The sequence below is a fragment of the Gallinula chloropus genome (assembly GCF_964237585.1).
Source record: "Gallinula chloropus genome assembly, contig: HAP1_SCAFFOLD_390, whole genome shotgun sequence".
Classification (NCBI taxonomy): Eukaryota; Metazoa; Chordata; class Aves; order Gruiformes; family Rallidae; genus Gallinula; species Gallinula chloropus.
In genome coordinates, this window is record NW_028168761.1 from 1 (window position 1) to 19,421 (window position 19,421).

General features: G+C 64.7%; 1 protein-coding gene across 1 annotated transcript in view; it reads right to left on the reverse strand.

Annotated features, from left to right (window-relative positions):
• Nucleotides 1-89: 89 nt before the first annotated feature.
• The window catches only part of LOC311204191 (helicase SRCAP-like), a 41,449-nt gene continuing 22,117 nt past the window's right edge, over nt 90-19,421 (reverse strand). Inside the window, exons 8-11 of the mRNA XM_084280652.1 lie at nt 15,604-15,740; nt 12,556-12,742; nt 3,007-3,176; nt 90-468 (exon numbers count right to left, since the gene is read on the reverse strand). Coding sequence (XP_084136778.1) covers nt 330-468; nt 3,007-3,176; nt 12,556-12,742; nt 15,604-15,740 — 633 coding nt within the window. The 3' untranslated portion in view covers nt 90-329. The remainder of the gene's footprint in view (nt 469-3,006; nt 3,177-12,555; nt 12,743-15,603; nt 15,741-19,421) is intronic.

The window sequence follows — 19,421 nt, forward strand, 5'->3', positions numbered from 1 at the left end:
CGCCGGTGGGCGTGGCCAGCGCGGGCAGGAGGGCGGGGCCAGCGGGGCGCGCGGGGGCTGCCAGAGCCAATCCCAAGCCGAGCCCAATCCCAAGCCGAGCCCCAGCCCGGGGGCGTGGCCAGGGGCTGAGGGGGCGTGGCCAAGGGCCGAAGGGGCGTGGCCAGTGGCTGCGGGGGCGTGGCCAGGGGCCGAGGGGCGGGGCTAAGGGCAGCGGGGGGCGTGGCCTGTAGGAGGGCGGGGGCCAGGCTGACCCCGGGGGGGGCGGGGGCCACTAAGAAGGGGGCGTGGCCTGAGGGCTGGGGGGCGGGGCTTGGGGCTGGGGGGCGGGCTTAGAGCTTGAAGGGGGGGGTCCCTAAGGTGGGGGGGTTGGTTTGGGGGTGCCCCGGCCCCGCTATGGGGCGGGGGGGGGTGTTGAGGAGCAATACGGCCCCCCCGCGGTTCTCCACCTTCGGCACCGGCTGCAGCATCCTGGGGGGGGGGGGAATTGGGGGGGGGGGATTCGGGGAGGGGGGTGGGTGTCATCGTAGGGGGTCCTGAGACCCCCCATCGGGGCACCCTGAGACCCCCAGGACATCCCATCCCACCCCCCTCCCCCCAGGAGACCCCCAAGACCACCCCCCACCCGGGCATCCAAGACCCCCAGGAGACCCCCAGGACATCCCAACCACCCCCCCCCCAAAGGAGACCCCCAAGACCCCCCCCCCCCTCAGCACCCAAGACCCCCCCGAGAGACCCTGAGACACCCCCTCCCCCCAGGGCACCCAAGACCCCCCAGGAGACACCAAGACCCCCCTGAGAGACCCTGAGACCCCCAAGGAGACCCCAAGACTCCCCTGGGCACCCTGAGACCCCCAGGAGACACCAAGACCCCCCCCCTCAGCACCCAAGACCCCCCGAGAGACCCTGAGACCCCCCTCAGGGCACCCAAGACCCCTTTGGGCTCCCAAGACGCCCCCCAGGAGACCCTGAGACCCCCCCCCTCCAGGGCACCCTGAGACCCCCAGGACACCCCCAGGACATCCCAACCCCAACCCCCCCCGGGCACCCAAGACCCCCCAAGGCACCCAAGACCCCCCTTGGGAGACCCCAAGACCACCCCGGGCACCCTGAGACCCCCCTGGGAGACCCTGAGACCCCCCCAGGAGACCCTGAGACCCCCCCAGGGCACCCTGAGACCCCCCCCGGGAGACCATGAGACCCCCCCAGGAGACCCTGAGACCCCCCCACAGCACCCATGACCCCCCGTGAGACCCAAGACCCCCCTGGGGCTCCTCAAGACCCCCCCCGGGAGACCCTGAGACCCCCCCACATCAGGGCACCCATGACCCCCAGAAGACCCCAAGACCCTCCCCCCCTCAGCACCCCAGACCCCCCCGTGGGCACCCTGAGACCCCAGGAGACCCCAAGACCCCCCTGGACACCCTGAGACCCACAAGGAGACCCCAAGACCCCCTTGGGAGACCCCAAGACCCCCCTGGGAGACCCCGAGACCCCCTTGGGAGACCCTGAGACCCCAAGGAGACCCCAAGACCCCCTTGGGAGACCCCAAGACCCCCCTCCAGGAGACCCCAAGACGCCCCTGGGAGACCCTGAGACCCCCAGGAGACCCCGAGACCCCCCTGGGAGACCCCGAGACCCCCCAGGAGACCCCAAGACCCCCTTGGGAGACCCCGAGACCCCCCAGGACACCCCAAGACCCCTTGGGAGACCCCAAGACCCCATTGGGAGACCCCGAGACCCCCTTGGGAGACCCTGAGACCCCCAAGGAGACCCCGAGACTCCCTTGGGAGACCCCAAGACCCCTCTGGGAGACCCCAAGATGTCCTTGGGAGACCCTGAGACCCCCAGGAGACCCCGAGACCCCCCTGGAGACCCTGAGACCCCCTTGGGAGACCCCAAGACCCCCTCCCAGCACCCAAGCCCCCCCCAGGACACCCCAAGAACCCCTTGGGAGACCCCTAGACCCACCTGGGAGACCCTGAGACCCCCAAGGAGACCCCAAGACCCCGTGGGAGACCCCAAGACCCCCCTGGGGCACCCTGAAACCCCCCCGGGAGACTCCAAGACCCACCCCCAGCACCCAAGACCCCCCCTGGGCACCCTGAGACCCCCAGGAGACCCCAAGACCCCCCTCCAGGAGACCCCAAGACCCCCAAGGAGACCCCAAGACCCCCTTGGGAGACCCCAAGACCCCCCTGGGCACCCTGAAACCCCCCCTGGGAGACTCCAAGACCCCCCCTCCCAGCACCCAAGTCCCCCCCTGGACACCCTGAGACCCACAAGGAGACCCCAAGACCCCCCCCCCCCAGGAGACACCAAGACCCCTCTGGGAGACCCCAAGATGTCCTTGGGAGACCCTGAGACCCCCCAGGAGACCCCGAGACCCCCCTGGGAGACCCTGAGACCCCCTTGGGAGACCCCAAGACCCCCTCCCAGCACCCAAGCCCCCCCCCAGGACACCCCAAGACCCCCTTGGGAGACCCCTAGACCCACCTGGGAGACCCTGAGACCCCCAAGGAGACCCCGAGACCCCCAAGGAGACCCCAAGACCCCCTTGGGAGACCCCAAGACCCCCCAGGAGACCCCAAGACCCCCCTGGGCACGCTGAAACCCCCCCTGGGAGACTCCAAGACCCACCCCCAGCACCCAAGCCCCCCCCAGGACACCCCGAGACCCCCTTGGGAGACCCCAAGACCCCCAAGGATACCCCAAGACCCCCGTGGGAGACCCCGAGACCCCCCGGGACACCCCAAGACCCCCTTGGGACACCCCAAGACCCTCGTGGGAGACCCCAAGACCCCCCTGGGCACCCTGAAACCCCCCCTGGGAGACTCCAAGACCCACCCCCAGCACCCAAGACCCCCCCTGGGCACCCTGAGACCCCAAGGAAACCCCGAGACCCCCTTGGGAGACCCCAAGACCCCCCAGGAGACCCCAAGACCCCCTTGGGAGACCCCGAGACCCCCCCAAAGCCCCCCCCAAGCCCCCCCCCCCCCCCCCCCTCACCGGTTGACTTTCATGCGCACGGGCTTGGGGCGGGGGGGCGGGTCGGGGGCGGCCGCCACGTCCTCCAGCAGCCGCCGCGTCACCCGCCAGCGCGGCAGGAAGGTGTCGGCGGCGTAACGGGACACGCGGCCCTCCAGGGCCACCAGGTCGAACAGCCCCATGTCCACGTGCTGGGGGAGGAGGGGGGGGGGGAAGTGACGTCACTGCGGCGCCCGATGATGTCACCGCGGCGCCCCATGACGTCACCGCGGCGCCCGGCGGCGTCACCCAACCAGAGAACCTCCCCGGTCAACACCTTGAACCCCTCCAAATGTCCCCAAGGTGCCACCCTGGGGCCACCTCTGAGGTCCCCACGTCTTCGTGGTGGCCCTGATGACGTCATCACGGCACCCGATGACGTCATCGCAGCGGCAAATGATGTCACCGCGGCGCCCAATGACGTCACCCAACTGGACAACCTTCCCAGTCAACGCCTTGAACCCTCCAACTGTCCCCAAGGTGCCACCCTGGGGCCAACTCTGAGGTCCCCACGTCTTCGTGCTGGCCCTGATGACGTCATCATGATGCCTGATGACGTCATCGTGGCGCCCGATGATGTCATCGCGGCAGCCAACCGGAGAACCTTCAAGTCAAGGGCTTGGCCAACACCTTGAACCCTCCAACTGTCCCCGAGGTGCCACCCTGGGGCGACCTCTGAGGACCCCACGTCTTCGTGGTGGCCCTGATGACGTCATCATGGTGCCTGATGATGTCATCGCGGCGCCCGATGATGTCATCGCGGCAGCCAACTGGAGAACCTTCAAGTCAAGGGCTTGGCCAACACCTCAACCCCTCCAACTGTCCCCAAGGTGCCACCCTGGGGCCACCTCTGAGGTCCCCATGTCTTGGTGGTGGCCCTGATGACGTCATCATGGTGCACGATGATGTCATCGCGGTGCCCGACGACGTCACCGCGGCGCCCAACGGCGTCACCCAACCGGAGAACCTCCCCAGTCAACACCTTGAACCCCTCCAACTGTCCCCAAGGTGCCACCCTGGGGCCACCTCTGAGGACTCCCCATCTCCAGAACCCCCATCGTGGTGACCCCAATGACGTCATTGTGGTGTCTGATGATGTCATCGCGGCGCCCGATGACGTCACCGCGGCGCCCGACGGCGTCACCCAACCGGAGAACCTCCCCGGTCAACACCTTGAACCCCTCCAAATGTCCCCAAGGTGCCACCCTGGGGCCACCTCTGAGGTCCCCACGTCTTCGTGGTGGCCCTGATGACGTCATCATGGTGCCTGATGATGTCATCGCGGCGCCTGATGACGTCATCGCGGCACCCAACCGGAGAACCTCCCCAGTCAACACCTTGAACCCTCCACCTGTCCCCGAGGTGCCACCCTGGGGCCACCTCTGAGGTCCCCACGTCTTCGTGCTGGCCCTGATGACGTCATCATGGCACCTGATGACGTCATCGCGGCGCCCGACGACGTCACCGCGGCGCCCAACGGCGTCACCCAACCGGAGAACCTTCCTGGTCAACACCTTGAACCCTCCAACTGTCCCCAAGGTGCCACCCTGGGGCCACCTCTGAGGACCCCCCGTCTCCAGAACCCCCATCATGGTGACCCCAATGACATCATTGTGGTGTCTGATGATGTCATTGTGGTGCCTGATGACGTCACCGCGGCGCCCGACAGCGTCACCCAACCGGAGAACCTCCCCGGTCAACACCTTGAACCCCTCCAACTGTCCCCAAGGTGCCACCCTGGGGCCACCTCTGAGGTCCCCATGTCTTGGTGGTGGCCCTGATGACATCATCACGGTGCCCGATGACGTCATCGCGGTGCCTGATGATGTCATCGCGGCACCCAACCGGAGAACCTCCCCAGTCAACACCTTGAACCCTCCACTTGTCCCCAAGGTGCCACCCTGGGGCCACCTCTGAGGTCCCCACATCTTCGTGCTGGCCCTGATGACGTCATCACGTCACCCGATGATGTCATCGTGGTGCCTGATGATGTCATCGCGGCAGCCAACTGGAGAACCTTCAAGTCAAGAGCTTGGCCAACACCTCAACCCCTCCAACTGTCCCCAAGGTGCCACCCTGGGGCCACCTCTGAGGTCCCCATGTCTTCGTGGTGGCCCTGATGACGTCATCACGGTGCCCAATGACGTCATCGCAGCGGCAAATGATGTCACCGCGGCGCCCGACGGTGTCACCCAACCGGAGAACCTCCCCGGTCAACACCTTGAACCCCTCCAAATGTCCCCAAGGTGCCACCCTGAGGCGACCTCTGAGGTCCCCACGTCTTCATGGTGGCCCTGATGACGTCATCATGGCACCCGATGACGTCATTGCAGCGGCAAATGATGTCACCGCGGCGCCCGATGACGTCACCCAACTGGACAACCTTCCCAGTCAACGCCTTGAACCCTCCACCTGTCCCCAAGGTGCCACCCTAGGGCCACCTCTGAGGTCCCCACGTCTTTGTGGTGGCCCTGATGACGTCATCATGTCACCTGATGACATCATCGCGGCGCCCGATGATGTCATCGCGGCACCCAACTGGAGAACCTTCAAGTCAAGGGCTTGGCCAACACCTCAACCCCTCCAACTGTCCCCAAGGTGCCACCCTGGGGCGACCTCTGAGGTCCCTACGTCTTCGTGGTGGCCCTGATGACGTCATCGCGGTGCCCGATGACATCATCGCGGAGCCCGATGATGTCACCATGGCGCCCAATGATGTCACCGCGGCGCGCGACGGCGTCACCCAACCGGAGAACCTTCCTGGTCAACACCCTGAACCCTCCACTTGTCCCCAAAGTGCCACCCTGGGGCCACCTCTGAGGTCCCCACGTCTCCAGAACCCCCATCGTGGTGACCCCAATGACGTCATTGTGGTGTCTGATGACATCATCGTGGCACCTGATGATGTCACCGCGGTGCCCGGTGGCGTCACCCAACCGGAGAACCTCCCTGGTCAACACCTCAACCCCTCCAACTGTCCCCAAGGTGCCACCCTGGGGCCACCTCTGAGGTCCCCACGTCTTCGTGGTGGCCCTGATGACGTCATCATGATGCCTGATGACGTCATCGTGGCGCCCGATGACGTCACCGCGGTGCCCGACAGCGTCACCCAACCGGAGAACCTCCCTGGTCAACACCTCAACCCCTCCAACTGTCCCCAAGGTGCCACCCTGGGGCGACCTCTGAGGTCCCCGCGTCTTCGTGGTGGCCCTGATGACGTCATCACGTCACCCGATGATGTCATCGTGGTGCCTGATGACGTCATCGCGACGCCCAACTGGAGAACCTTCAAGTCAGGAGCTTGGCCAACACCTTGAACCCTCCAACTGTCCCCAAGGTGCCACCCTGGGGCCACCTCTGAGGACCCCCCATCTCCAGAACCCCCATCATGGTGACCCCAATGACGTCATTGTGGTGTCTGATGACGTCACCGCGGCGCCCGACGGCGTCAGCCAACCGGAGAACCTCCCCGGTCAACACCTTGAACCCCTCCACCTGTCCCCAAGGTGCCACCCTGGGGCCACCTCTGAGGTCCCCACGTCTCCAGAACCCCCATCATGGTGACCCCAATGACGTCATTGTGGTGCCTGATGACGTCACCGCGGCGCCCGGCGGCGTCACCCAACCGGAGAACCTCCCCGGTCAACACCTTGAACCCCTCCAAATGTCCCCAAGGTGCCACCCTGGGGCCACCTCTGAGGTCCCCACGTCTTCGTGGTGGCCCTGATGACGTCATCGCGGCACCCGGTGACGTCATCGCGGCGGCAAATGACATCACCGCGGCGCCCAACGGCGTCAGCCAACCGGAGAACCTTCCTGGTCAACACCTTGAACCCTCCACTTGTCCCCAAGGTGCCACCCTGGGGCCACCTCTGAGGTCCCCAAGTCTTCGTGGTGGCCCTGATGACGTCATCATGTCACCCGATGATGTCATCGTGGTGCCTGATGATGTCATCGCGGCAGCCAACTGGAGAACCTTCAAGTCAAGAGCTTGGCCACCCACCTCAACCCCTCCACCTGTCCCCAAGGTGCCACCCTGGGGCCACCTCTGAGGTCCCCATGTCTTCGTGGTGGCCCTGATGACGTCATCACGGTGCCCAATGACGTCATCGCAGCGGCAAATGATGTCACCGCGGTGCCCGACGGTGTCACCCAACCGGAGAACCTCCCCGGTCAACACCTTGAACCCCTCCAAATGTCCCCAAGGTGCCACCCTGGGGCGACCTCTGAGGTCCCCACGTCTTCGTGGTGGCCCTGATGACATCATCATGGCACCTGATGATGTCACCGCGGTGCCCGATGATGTCACCACGGCGCCCGACGGCGTCACCCAACCAGAGAACCTCCCCGGTCAACACCTTGAACCCTCCAACTGTCCCCAAGGTGCCACCCTGGGGCCACCTCTGAGGTCCCCACATCTTCATGGTGGCCCTGATGACGTCATCATGGTGCCCGATGACGTCATCGCGGCGCCCGATGACGTCATCGCGGCACCCAACTGGAGAACCTTCAAGTCAAGAGCTTGGCCACCCACCTCAACCCCTTCAACTGTCCCCAAGGTGCCACCCTGGGGCCACCTCTGAGGTCCCCATGTCTTGGTGGTGGCCCTGATGACGTCATCATGATGCCTGATGACGTCATCGCGGCGCCCAATGATGTCACCGCGGCGCCCGACGGCATCACCCAACCGGAGAACCTCCCCGGTCAACACCTCAACCCCTCCACCTGTCCCCAAGGTGCCACCCTGGGGTGACCTCTGAGGTCCCCACGTCTTGGTGGTGGCCCTGATGACGTCATCACGTCACCCGATGATGTCATCGTGGTGCCTGATGACGTCATCGCGGCGCCCAACTGGAGAACCTTCAAGTCAGGAGCTTGGCCGACACCTTGAACCCTCCAACTGTCCCCAAGGTGCCACCCTGGGGCCACCTCTGAGGACCCCCCATCTCCAGAACCCCCATCATGGTGACCCCAATGATGTCATTGTGGTGCCTGATGACGTCATCACGGCGCCCGACGGCGTCACCCAACCGGAGAACCTCCCTGGTCAACACCTCAACCCCTCCACTTGTCCCCAAGGTGCCACCCTGGGGCGACCTCTGAGGTCCCCACGTATTCGTGGTGGCCCTGATGACGTCATCATGGTGCCTGATTACGTCATCGCAGCGCCCGATGACGTCACCGCGGCGCCCGACAGCGTCACCCAACCGGAGAACCTTCCTGGTCAACACCCTGAACCCTCCACTTGTCCCCAAAGTGCCACCCTGGGGCCACCTCTGAGGTCCCCACGTCTCCAGAACCCCCATCGTGGTGACCCCAATGACGTCATTGTGGTGTCTGATGACGTCATCGTGGCACCTGATGATGTCACCGCGGCGCCCGGTGGCGTCACCCAACCGGAGAACCTCCCTGGTCAACACCTCAACCCCTCCACCTGTCCCCAAGGTGCCACCCTGGGGCCACCTCTGAGGTCCCCACGTCTTCGTGGTGGCCCTGATGACGTCATCATGGTGCGCGATGATGTCATCGCGGCGCCCGACGACGTCACCGCGGCGCCCGACGGCGTCACCCAACCGGAGAACCTTCCCGGTCAACACCTCAACCCCTCCACCTGTCCCCAAGGTGCCACCCTGGGGCGACCTCTGAGGTCCCCGCGTCTTCGTGGTGGCCCTGATGACGTCATCACGGCACCCAATGACGTCATCACGGCGCCCGATGATGTCATCGCGGCAGCCAACTGGAGAACCTTCAAGTCAAGAGCTTGGCCACCCACCTCAACCCCTTCAACTGTCCCCAAGGTGCCACCCTGGGGCCACCTCTGAGGTCCCCACGTCTTCGTGCTGGCCCTGATGACGTCATCATGGTGCGCGATGATGTCATCGCGGCGCCCGACGACGTCACCGCGGCGCCCAACCGGAGAACCTCCCCAGTCAACACCTCAACCCCTCCAACTGTCCTCAAGGTGCCACCCTGGGGCCACCTCTGAGGTCCCCACGTCTTGGTGGTGGCCCTGATGACGTCATCACCACCCCAATGATGCCACCACCCCCAAGAGAAGGTCCAAGCTGGACCCCAAAACAAGGTCCAACCTGGACCCCACCCCCAAAACAAGGTCCAACCAGGACCCCAACCCCAAGAGAAGGTCCAACCCACCCCCAAACAAGGTCCAACCTGGAGACCACCCCCAAAAACAAGGTCCAACCTGGACCCCACCCCAAGAGAAGCTCCAACCAACCCCCAAAACAAGGTCCAACCTAAACCCCACCCCCAAAACAGGGTCCAACCTGGCCCCCATCCCGAAAACAAGGTCCAACCTTGAGATCACCCCCAAAACAAGGTCCAACCAGGACCCCATCCCCAAGAGAAGCTCCAACCCACCCCCAAAACAAGGTCCAACCAGGACCCCAACCCCAAGAGAAGGTCCAACCTGGACCCCAACCCCAAAACAAGGTCCAACCTGGACCCCACCCCCAAAACAAGGTCCAACCCACCCCCAAAACAAGGTCCAACCTGGACCCAACCCCCACAACAAGGTCCAACCTGACCCCAACCCCAAGAGAAGGTCCAACCTGGACCCCAAAACAAGATCCAACCTTGACCCTACCCCCAAGAGAAGGTCCAACCCACCCCCAAAACAAGGTCCAACCTTGAGACCACCTCCAAAACAAGGTCCAACCTGACCCCCAACCCCAAGATAAGGTCCAACCCACCCCCAAACAAGGTCCAACCTGGAGACCACCCCCAAAACAAGGTCCAACCTGACCCCAACCCCAAGAGAAGCTCCAACCTGGACCCCAAAACAAGGTCCAACCTTGAGACCACCCCCAAAACAAGGTCCAACCAGGACCCCAACCCCAAGAGAAGCTCCAACCCACCCCCAAAACAAGGTCCAACCTGACCCCAACCCCAAGAGAAGGTCCAACCTGGACCCCAAAACAAGGTCCAACCTTGAGACCACCCCCAAGAGAAGGTCCAACCCACCCCGAAAACAAGGTCCAACCTTGAGACCACCCCCAAAACAAGGTCCAACCAGGACCCCAACCCCAAAACAAGGTCCAACCTGGACCCCAACCCCAAGATAAGGTCCAACCCATCCCCAGGAGAAGGTCCAACCTGGCCCCCACCCCCAAAACAAGGTCCAACCTTGAGACCACCCCCAAAACAAGGTCCAACCTGGCCCCCACCCCAAAAACAAGGTCCAACCTTGAGATCACCCCCAAAACAAGGTCCAACCAGGACCCCACCCCCAAGAGAAGGTCCAACCTGGACCCCACCCCCAAGAGAAGGTCCAGGCTGTCCCCCACCCCCAGGAGAAGGTCCAACCTGGACCCCAAAACAAGGCCCAACCTGGACCCCAACCACAAAACAAGGTCCAACCTTGAGACCAACCCCAACACAAGGTCCAACCTGGACCCCATCCCCAAGAGAAGCTCCAACCCACCCCCAAAACAAGGTCCAAGCTGTCCCCCACCCCCAGGAGAAGACCCAACCTGGCCCCCACCCCGAAAACAAGGTCCAACCAGGACCCCACCCCCAGGAGAAGATCCAACCAGGACCCCACCCCCAGGAGAAGGTCCAACAGGGATCCCAAAACAAGGTCCAACCTTGACCCTACCCCCAAGAGAAAGTCCAACCTGGACCCCAAAACAAGGTCCAACCTTGACCCCACCCCCAAAACAAGGTCCAACCTTGACAACACCCCAAGAGAAGGTCCAACCTGGACCCCAAAACAAGGTCCAACCTTGAGACCACCCCAAGAGAAGGTCCAACCCACCCCGAAAACAAGGTCCAACCTTGAGACCACCCCCAAAACAAGGTCCAACCAGGACCCCAACCCCAAGAGAAGGTCCAACCCACCCCCAAAACAAGGTCCAACCTGGACCCCAACCCCAAGATAAGGTCCAACCCACCCCCAAACAAGGTCCAACCTGGCCCCCACCCCACCCCCAAAACAAGGTCCAACCAGGACCCCAACCCCAAGAGAAGGTCCAACCAGGACCCCAACCCCAAGAGAAGGTCCAACCTGGAGACCACCCCCAAGAGAAGGTTCAACCTGGAGACCACCCCCAAGAGAAGCTCCAACCCACCCCCAAAACAAGGTCCAACCTGACCCCCAACCCCAAGAGAAGGTCCAACCTGGACCCCAAAACAAGGTCCAACCTTGAGACCACCCCCAAGAGAAGGTCAAACCAGGACCCCACCCCAAGAGAAGGTCCAACCTGGACCCCAAAACAAGGTCCAACCTGGACCCCACCCCCAAAACAAGGTCCAACCTGGACCCCAACCCCAAAACAAGGTCCAACCCACCCCCAAAACAAGGTCCAACCTGGACCCCACCCCCAAGAGAAGGTCCAACCTGGACCCCAACCCCAAAACAAGGTCCAACCTGGACCCCACCCCCAAAACAAGGTCCAACCCACCCCCAAAACAAGGTCCAACCTGGACCCAACCCCCACAACAAGGTCCAACCTGACCCCAACCCCAAGAGAAGGTCCAACCTGGACCCCAAAACAAGGTCCAACCTTGAGACCACCCCAAGAGAAGGTCAAACCAGGACCCCACCCCAAGAGAAGCTCCAACCCACCCCCAAAACAAGGCCCAACCTGGAGACCACCCCCAAAACAAGGTCCAACCTGGACCCCAAACGCAAGACAAGGTCCAACCTGGACCCCACCCCCAAAACAAGGTCCAACCTGGACCCCACCCCAGAGAAGGTTCAACCAGGACCCCAAAACAGGGTCCAACCTGGCCCCCACCCCCAAAACAAGGTCCAACCTGACCCCCAACCCCAAGAGAAGCTCCAACCCACCCCCAAACAAGGTCCAACCTGGAGACCACCCCCAAAACAAGGTCCAACCTGACCCCAACCCCAAGAGAAGGTCCAACCTGGACCCCAAAACAAGGTCCAACCTGGAGACCACCCCCAAAACAAGGTCCAACCTGACCCCAACCCCAAGAGAAGGTCCAACCTGGACCCCAAAACAAGGTCCAACCTGGACCCCACCCCCAAAACAAGGTCCAACCTGACCCCCACCCCCAAAACAAGGTCCAACCAGGACCCCACCCCCAAAAGAAGGTCCAACAGGGATCCCAAAGCAAGATCCAACCTTGACCCTACCCCCAAGAGAAGGTCCAACCTGGACCCCAAAACAAGGTCCAACCTTGAGACCACCCAAGAGAAGGTCCAACCTGGACCCCACCCCAAAACAAGGTCCAACCTTGACCTCAACCCCCAGAGAAGGTCCAACCAGGACCCTACTCCAAGGGAAGGTCCAACCCACCCCCAAAACAAGGTCCAACCTGGACCCCAACCCCAAGATAAGGTCCAACCCACCCCCAAACAAGGTCCAACCTGGCCCCCACCCCACCCCCAAAACAAGGTCCAACCAGGACCCCAACCCCAAGAGAAGGTCCAACCAGGACCCCAACCCCAAGAGAAGGTCCAACCAGGACCCCAACCCCAAGAGAAGCTCCAACCCCCCCCCAAAAGAAGGTCCAAGCTGTCCCCCACCCCCAGGAGAAAGGTCCAACCTTGAAGGGCTCGTGGTCGAGCGCGCGCAGGACGATGGCGGCGGTGACGAAGCTGATGCCCGGGGTGATGAAGGGCGAGTGGACGGGCCGGGGCTCGAAGAGGTCGGGGTGGTTACAGACCTTGCGCAGCTGCATCAGCACGTTGATGACGCTCATGAAGTGCCCGCTGGCCAGGGTGGCTTTGGTGCTGGGTGGGGGGGTGGGTGGGGGGATGGGGGGGTGGTGATGACCCTCAAGAAGTCTTTGAGGACCATCATCACCAGCCCGAGGTGACCGCCAGCACCCTGAGGTGCCCCCATCCCATCTTGGGTGCCCACCCGCCCTTTGGTTGCCCACCAGCCCCATTGGGTGCCCACCAGCACCCTAAGGTGCCCACCAGCCTCTTGGTTGCCCCCGTCCCATCTTGGGTGCCCACCAACACCCCGAGGTGTCCACCAGCCCCATGGGGTGCCCACCAGTGCCTTGGTTGCCCACCACCCACTTGGTTGCCCCATGGGTGCCCACCAGCCCCTTGGTTGCCCACCACCCACTTGGTTGCCCCATGGGTGTCCATCAGCCCCATGGGGTGCCCACCACCCACCTGAGTAGCTATGAGCACCCCAAGGTGCCCACCCCAGCCCCTTGGTTGCCCACCAGCACCCCAAGGTGCCCACCAGCCTCTTGATTGCACCCCATCCCATCTTGGGTGCCCACCAGCACCCCGAGGTGTCCACCAGCCTCTTGGTTGCCCCCCATTCCATCTTGGGTGCCCACCAGCCCCATGGGGTGCCCACCACCACCCCAAGGAGCCCACCAGCCCCCTGGTTGCCCACCAGCCCCATGGGGTGCCCACCAGCACCCCAAGGTGTCCACCAGCCTCTTGGTTGCCCCCCATTCCATCTTGGGTGCCCATCAGCCCCTTGGTTGCCCCCGTCCCATCTTGGGTGCCCACCAGCCCCATGGGGTGCCCACCAGCCCCATTGGGTGCCCACCAGCCCCATTGGGTGCCCCCATTCCATCTTGGGTGCCCACCAGCCCCTTGGTTGCCCACCAACCCCATGGGGTGCCCACCACCCATCTGAGTGGCTATGAGCACCCTGAGGTGCCCACCAGCCCCTTGGTTGCCCCCGTCCCATCTTGGGTGCCCACCAGCCCCATGGGGTGCCCACCAGCCCCTTGGTTGCCCACCAGCACCCCGAGGTGCCCACCACCCATCTGAGTGGCTATGAGCACCCTGAGGTGCCCACCAGCCCCTTGGTTGCCCCCATCCCATCTTGGGTGCCCACCAGCACCCTGAGGTGCCCACCAGCCCCTTGGTTGCCCCCATCCCATCTTGGGTGCCCACCAGCACCCTGAGGTGCCCACCAGCCCCTTGGTTGCCCACCACCCACTTGGTTGCCCCATGGGTGCCCACCAGCCCCTTGGTTGCCCACCAGCCCCATGGGGTGCCCACCAGCCCCATTGGGTGCCCCCATTCCATCTTGGGTGCCCACCAGCCCCTTGGTTGCCCACCAGCCCCATGGGGTGCCCACCAGCACCCCAAGGTGCCCACCAGCCCCCTGGTTGCCCACCAGCCCCACGGGGTGCCCACCAACCCCTTGGTCTCCCACCCACCCCATGTGGTTTCGAAAGGGGTGTAGGAGGTGGGGTGGCTTTTGGGGGGCTGTAGGGGGTGGGGCGGGGTTTTGGGGTGCTGGGTGGGGTTTTAGGGTGCAGGGGGGGCGGGTCCTCACCTGGCCTGGCCCATGAAGTCATCATAGACCCCACCAACCCCTTGGTCACCCACCAACCCCTTGGTCGCCCACCTACGCCATGTGGTTTCGGGGGGATCGGGTGGGTTTTTGGGGGGCTGTAGGGGGTGGGGTGGGGTTTTGGGGTGCTGGGTGGGGTGTTGGGGTGCAGGGGGGGCGGGGCCTCACCTGGCCTGGTCCATGAAGTCATCATAGACCCCACCACCACCCCAAGGTGCCCACCAACCCCTTGGTCACCCCACCAACCCCTTGGTTGCCCACCCGTCCCATGGGATCTTGAGGGGGTCTAGGGGGTCGGGTGGGTTTTGGGGGGGCTGTAGGGGGTGGGGAGGGATTTTGGGGTGCTGGGTGGTGTGTTGGGGTGCAGGGGGGGCAGGTCCTCACCTGGCCTGGCCCATGAAGTCATCGTAGACCCCACCAACCCCTTGGTCACCCCACCAACCCCTTGGTCGCCCACCCACCCCATGTGGTTTCGAAGGGGTGTAGGAGGTGGGGTGGGTTTTTGGGGGGCTGTAGGGGGTGGGGCGGGGTTTTGGGGTGCTGGGGGGGGTGTTGGGGTGCAGGGGGGGCGGGGCCTCACCTGGCCTGGCCCATGAAGTCATCGTAGACCCCACCAACCCCTTGGTCACCCCACCAACCCCTTGGTCGCCCACCCACCCCATGTGGTTTCGGGGGGATCGGGTGGATTTTTGGGGGGCTGTAGGGGGTGGGGCGGGGTTTTGGGGTGCTGGGGGGGGTGTTGGGGTGCAGGGGGGGTGGGTCCTCAGCTGGCCTGGCCCATGAAGTCATCGTAGACCCCACCAACCCCTTGGTCACCCCATCAACCCCATGGGATCTTAAGGGGGTCTAGGGGGTCGGGTGGGTTTTTGGGGGGCTGTAGGGGGTGGGGCGGGGTTTTGGGGTGCTGGGTGGGGTGTTGGGGTGCAGGGGGGGCAGGGACCCACCTGGCCTGGCCCATGAAGTCATCATAGACCCCACCAACCCCTTGGTCACCCACCAACCCCTAGGTCGCCCACCCTCCCAATGTGGTTTCGGGTGGATCGGGTGGGTTTTTGGGGGGCTGTAGGGGGTGGGGCGGGGTTTTGGGGTGCTGGGTGGGGGGTTGGGGTGCAGGGGGGGCAGGGACCCACCTGGCCTGGCCCATGAAGTCATCATAGACCCCACCACCACCCCAAGGCGCTCACCCTCTCCATGGGGATCCCACCCACCCCATGTGGTTTCGGGGGGATCGGGTGGGTTTTTGGGGGGCTGTAGGGGGTGGGGCGGGGTTTTGGGGTGCTGGGTGGGGGGTTGGGGTGCAGGGGGGGCGGGTCCTCACCTGGCCTGGCCCATGAAGTCATCGTAGAGGTAGCGCTGGCGCTTGGAGAGGCGGCACCTGAGGACGTGCTCGTACTTCTTGGGCATCTGTTTCTCCACGTCCACCTTGAGGCGCCGGAGCAGGAAGGGGCGGAGCACCTGAGGGGGGGGGGGGGGGGCGGGGCCATTGAACCAGCCAATCAGCTGCCAGGATGGGTTTTTGGGGGAGGGGAAGGGGGGTGGGGGGAGGGGGTGTCTCCATAGAACTTTCAGGAGGTGTCGCTGTTAAGAAGGTGGCCAAATGAAGGGGAAGCCCCACCCCCCCACCCATGGGTGCACCCACCCACCCAACTATGGGTGCCCCCCCCACCCATGGGTGCCCCCCACACCTATGGGTGCAGCCCCTACCCCAAAAGAGGGGTCACCACCCAACTCATCCAGCCCCAGGACCACCCACCCCCCCATCACCACCTTGAGCCATCCCCACCAGGTGCCTCCAGTCCACCCAGAGGTGCCCCCCACCCATGGGTGCCCCCCCCCCAAATTAGGGGTCACCCATCACTCCCCCCACTCCCTCCCAACCCATCCAACCAGGTTCCCCCACCCCAACTGAGTCCTCACCCCAACCAAGACTCTCCCCCCCTCCCCCTATGGGTGCCCCCCACCCATGGGTGCCCCCCACCCATAGGTGCCCCCCCCACCCATGGGTGCCCCCCCCCCAAATTAGGGGTCACCCATCACTCCCCCCATCCCCTCCCAACCCATCCAACCAGGTTCCCCCACCCCAACTGAGTCCTCACCACAACCAAGACCCTCACCCCCTCACCCTATGGGTGCCCCCCACCCATGGGTGCCCCCCCCAACCTATGGGTGCAGCCCCTACCCCAAAAGAGGTGTGACCACCCAACCCATCCAGCCCCAGGACCACCCACCCACCCATCACCACCCTGAGCCATCCCCACCAGGTTCCTCCAGTCCACCCATGGGTGCCCCCCACCCATAGGTGCCCCCCCACCCATGGGTGCCCCCCACCCAAATTAGGGGTCACCCATCACTCCCCCCACCCCCTCCCAACCCATTCAACCAGGTTCTTCCACCCCAACTGAGTCCTCACCCCAACCAACACCCTCCCCCCCTTCCCCTATGGGTGCCCCCCCCACCCATGGGTGCCCCCCCACCTATGGGTGCACCCCCTACCCCAAAAGAGGGGTCACCACCCAACCCATCCAGCCCCAGGACCACCCACCCCCCCATCCACACCCTGAGCCATCCCCACCAGGTTCCTCCACTCCACCCATGGGAGCCCCCCACCCATAGGTGCCCCCCCCCCATGGGTGGCCCCGACCCATAGGTGCCCCCCCCCCAAATTAGGGGTCACCCATCACTCCCCCTACCCCCTCCCAACCCATCCAACCAGGTTCCCCCACCCCAACTGACTCCTCACCCCAACCAAGACTCTCCCCTCCTCCCCCTATGGGTGCCCCCCACCCATGGGTGCCCCCCCCACCTATGGGTGCAGCCCCTACCCCAAAAGAGGGGTCACCACCCAACCCATCCAGCCCCAGAACCACCCACCCCCCCATCGCCACCTTGAGCCATCCAACCAGGTTCCTCCAGTCCACCCATGGGTGCCCCCCACCCATGGGTGCCCCCCCCACCCATAGGTGCCCCCCACCCATGGGTACCCCCCACCCAAATTAGGGGTCACCCATCACTCCCCCTACCCCCTCCCAACTCATCCCACCCCAGAACCACCCACCCCAACTGAGTCCTCACCCCAACCAAGACCCTCCCCACCTCCCCCTATGGGTGCTCCCCACCCATGGGTGCCCCCCACACCTATGGGTGCACCCCCCTACCCCAAAAGAGGGGTCACCACCCAACCCATCCAGCCCCAGGACCACCCACCCCCCCATCACCACCTTGAGCCATCCCCACCAGGTGCCTCCAGTCCACCCAGAGGTGCCCCCCACCCATAGGTGCCCCCCACCCATGGGTGCCCCCCACCCAAATTAGGGGTCACCCATCACTCCCCCCATCCCCTCCCAACCCATCCAACCAGGTTCCCCCACCCCAACTGAGTCCTCACCCCAACCAAGACTCTCACCCCCTCCCCCTATGGGTGCCCCCCACCCATGGGTGCCCCCCCCAACCTATGGGTGCAGCCCCTACCCCAAAAGAGGGGTGACCACCCAACCCATCCAGCCCCAGGACCACCCACCCCCCCATCACCACCCTGAGCCATCCCCATCAGGTTTCTCCAGTCCACCCATGGGTGCCCCCCACCCATAGGTGCCCCCCACCCATGGGTACCCCCCACCCAAACTAGGGGTCACCCATCACTCCCCCTACCCCCTCCCAACCCATCCAACCAGGTTCCCCCACCCCAACTGACTCCTCACCACAACCAACACCCTCCCCCCCTCCCCCTATGGGTGCCCCCCACCCATGGGTGCCCCCCCCACCTATGGGTGCAGCCCCCTACCCCAAAAGAGGGGTCACCACCCAACCCATCCAGCCCCAGAACCACCAACCCCCCCATCCCCACCTTGAGCCATCCCCACCAGGTTCCTCCAGTCCACCCAGAGGTGCCCCCCACCCATAGGTGCCCCCCCCACCCATAGGTGCCCCCCACCCATGGGTGCCCCCCCCCCAAATTAGGGGTCACCCATCACTCCCCCTACCCCCTCCCAACCCATCCCACCCCAGAACCACCCACCCCAACTGAGTCCTCACCCCAACCAAGACCCTCCCCCCCTCCCCCTATGGGTGCCCCCCACCCATGGGTGCCCCCCCCACCTATGGGTGCAGCCCCTTCCCCAAAAGAGGGGTCACCACCCAACCCATCCAGCCCCAGGACCACCCACCCACCCATCCCCACCTTGAGCCATCCCCACCAGGTGCCTCCAGTCCACCCATGGGTGCCCCCCACCCATAGGTGCCCCCCCACCCATGGGTGCCCCCCACCCAAATTAGGGGTCATCCATCACTCCCCCTACCCCCTCCCAACCCATCCAACCAGGTTCCCCCACCCCAACTGACTCCTCACCCCAACCAACACCCTCCCCCCCTCCCCCTATGGGTGCCCCCCACCCATGGGTGCCCCCCCCACCTATGGGTGCAGCCCCTACCCCAAAAGAGGGGTCACCACCCAACCCATCCAGCCCCAGGACCACCCACCCCCCCATCACCACCTTGAGCCATCCAACCAGGTTCCTCCACTCCACCCATAGGTGCCCCCCACCCATAGGTGCCCCCCACCCATGGGTGCCCCCCACCCAAACTAGGGGTCACCCACCACTCCCCCCAACCCCATCCCAACCCATCCAACCCCATCCCCACCTTGACCCAACCAAGTTCCTCCACCCCAACTGACTCCTCACCCCAACCAACACCCTCCCCCCCTCCCCCTATGGGTGCCCCCCACCCATGGGTGCCCCCCACCCAAATTAGGGGTCACCCATCACTCCCCCCACCCCCTCCCAACCCATCCCACCCCAGAACCACCCACCCCCATCCCCACCTTGACCCACCCAACCAAGTTCCTCCTACTCCACTTACAGCAGCCCCCTAACCATGTGTACCCCCCACCCATGGGTTCCCCCCCCACCCATGGGTGCCCCCCACCCCAAAACAAGGCTCAACACCCCCAGCCCCAGCCCCCTGAACCACAATCCACCCATGCAACCCCCTCCCCACCCTGACCCATCCAACCAGGTTCCTCCACCCCAACTGAGTCCTCACCCCAACCAAGACCCTCACCACCCCCACCTATGGGTGCCCCCCACCCATGGGTGCCCCCCACCCCAAAACAAGGCTCAACACCCCCACATCCAGCCC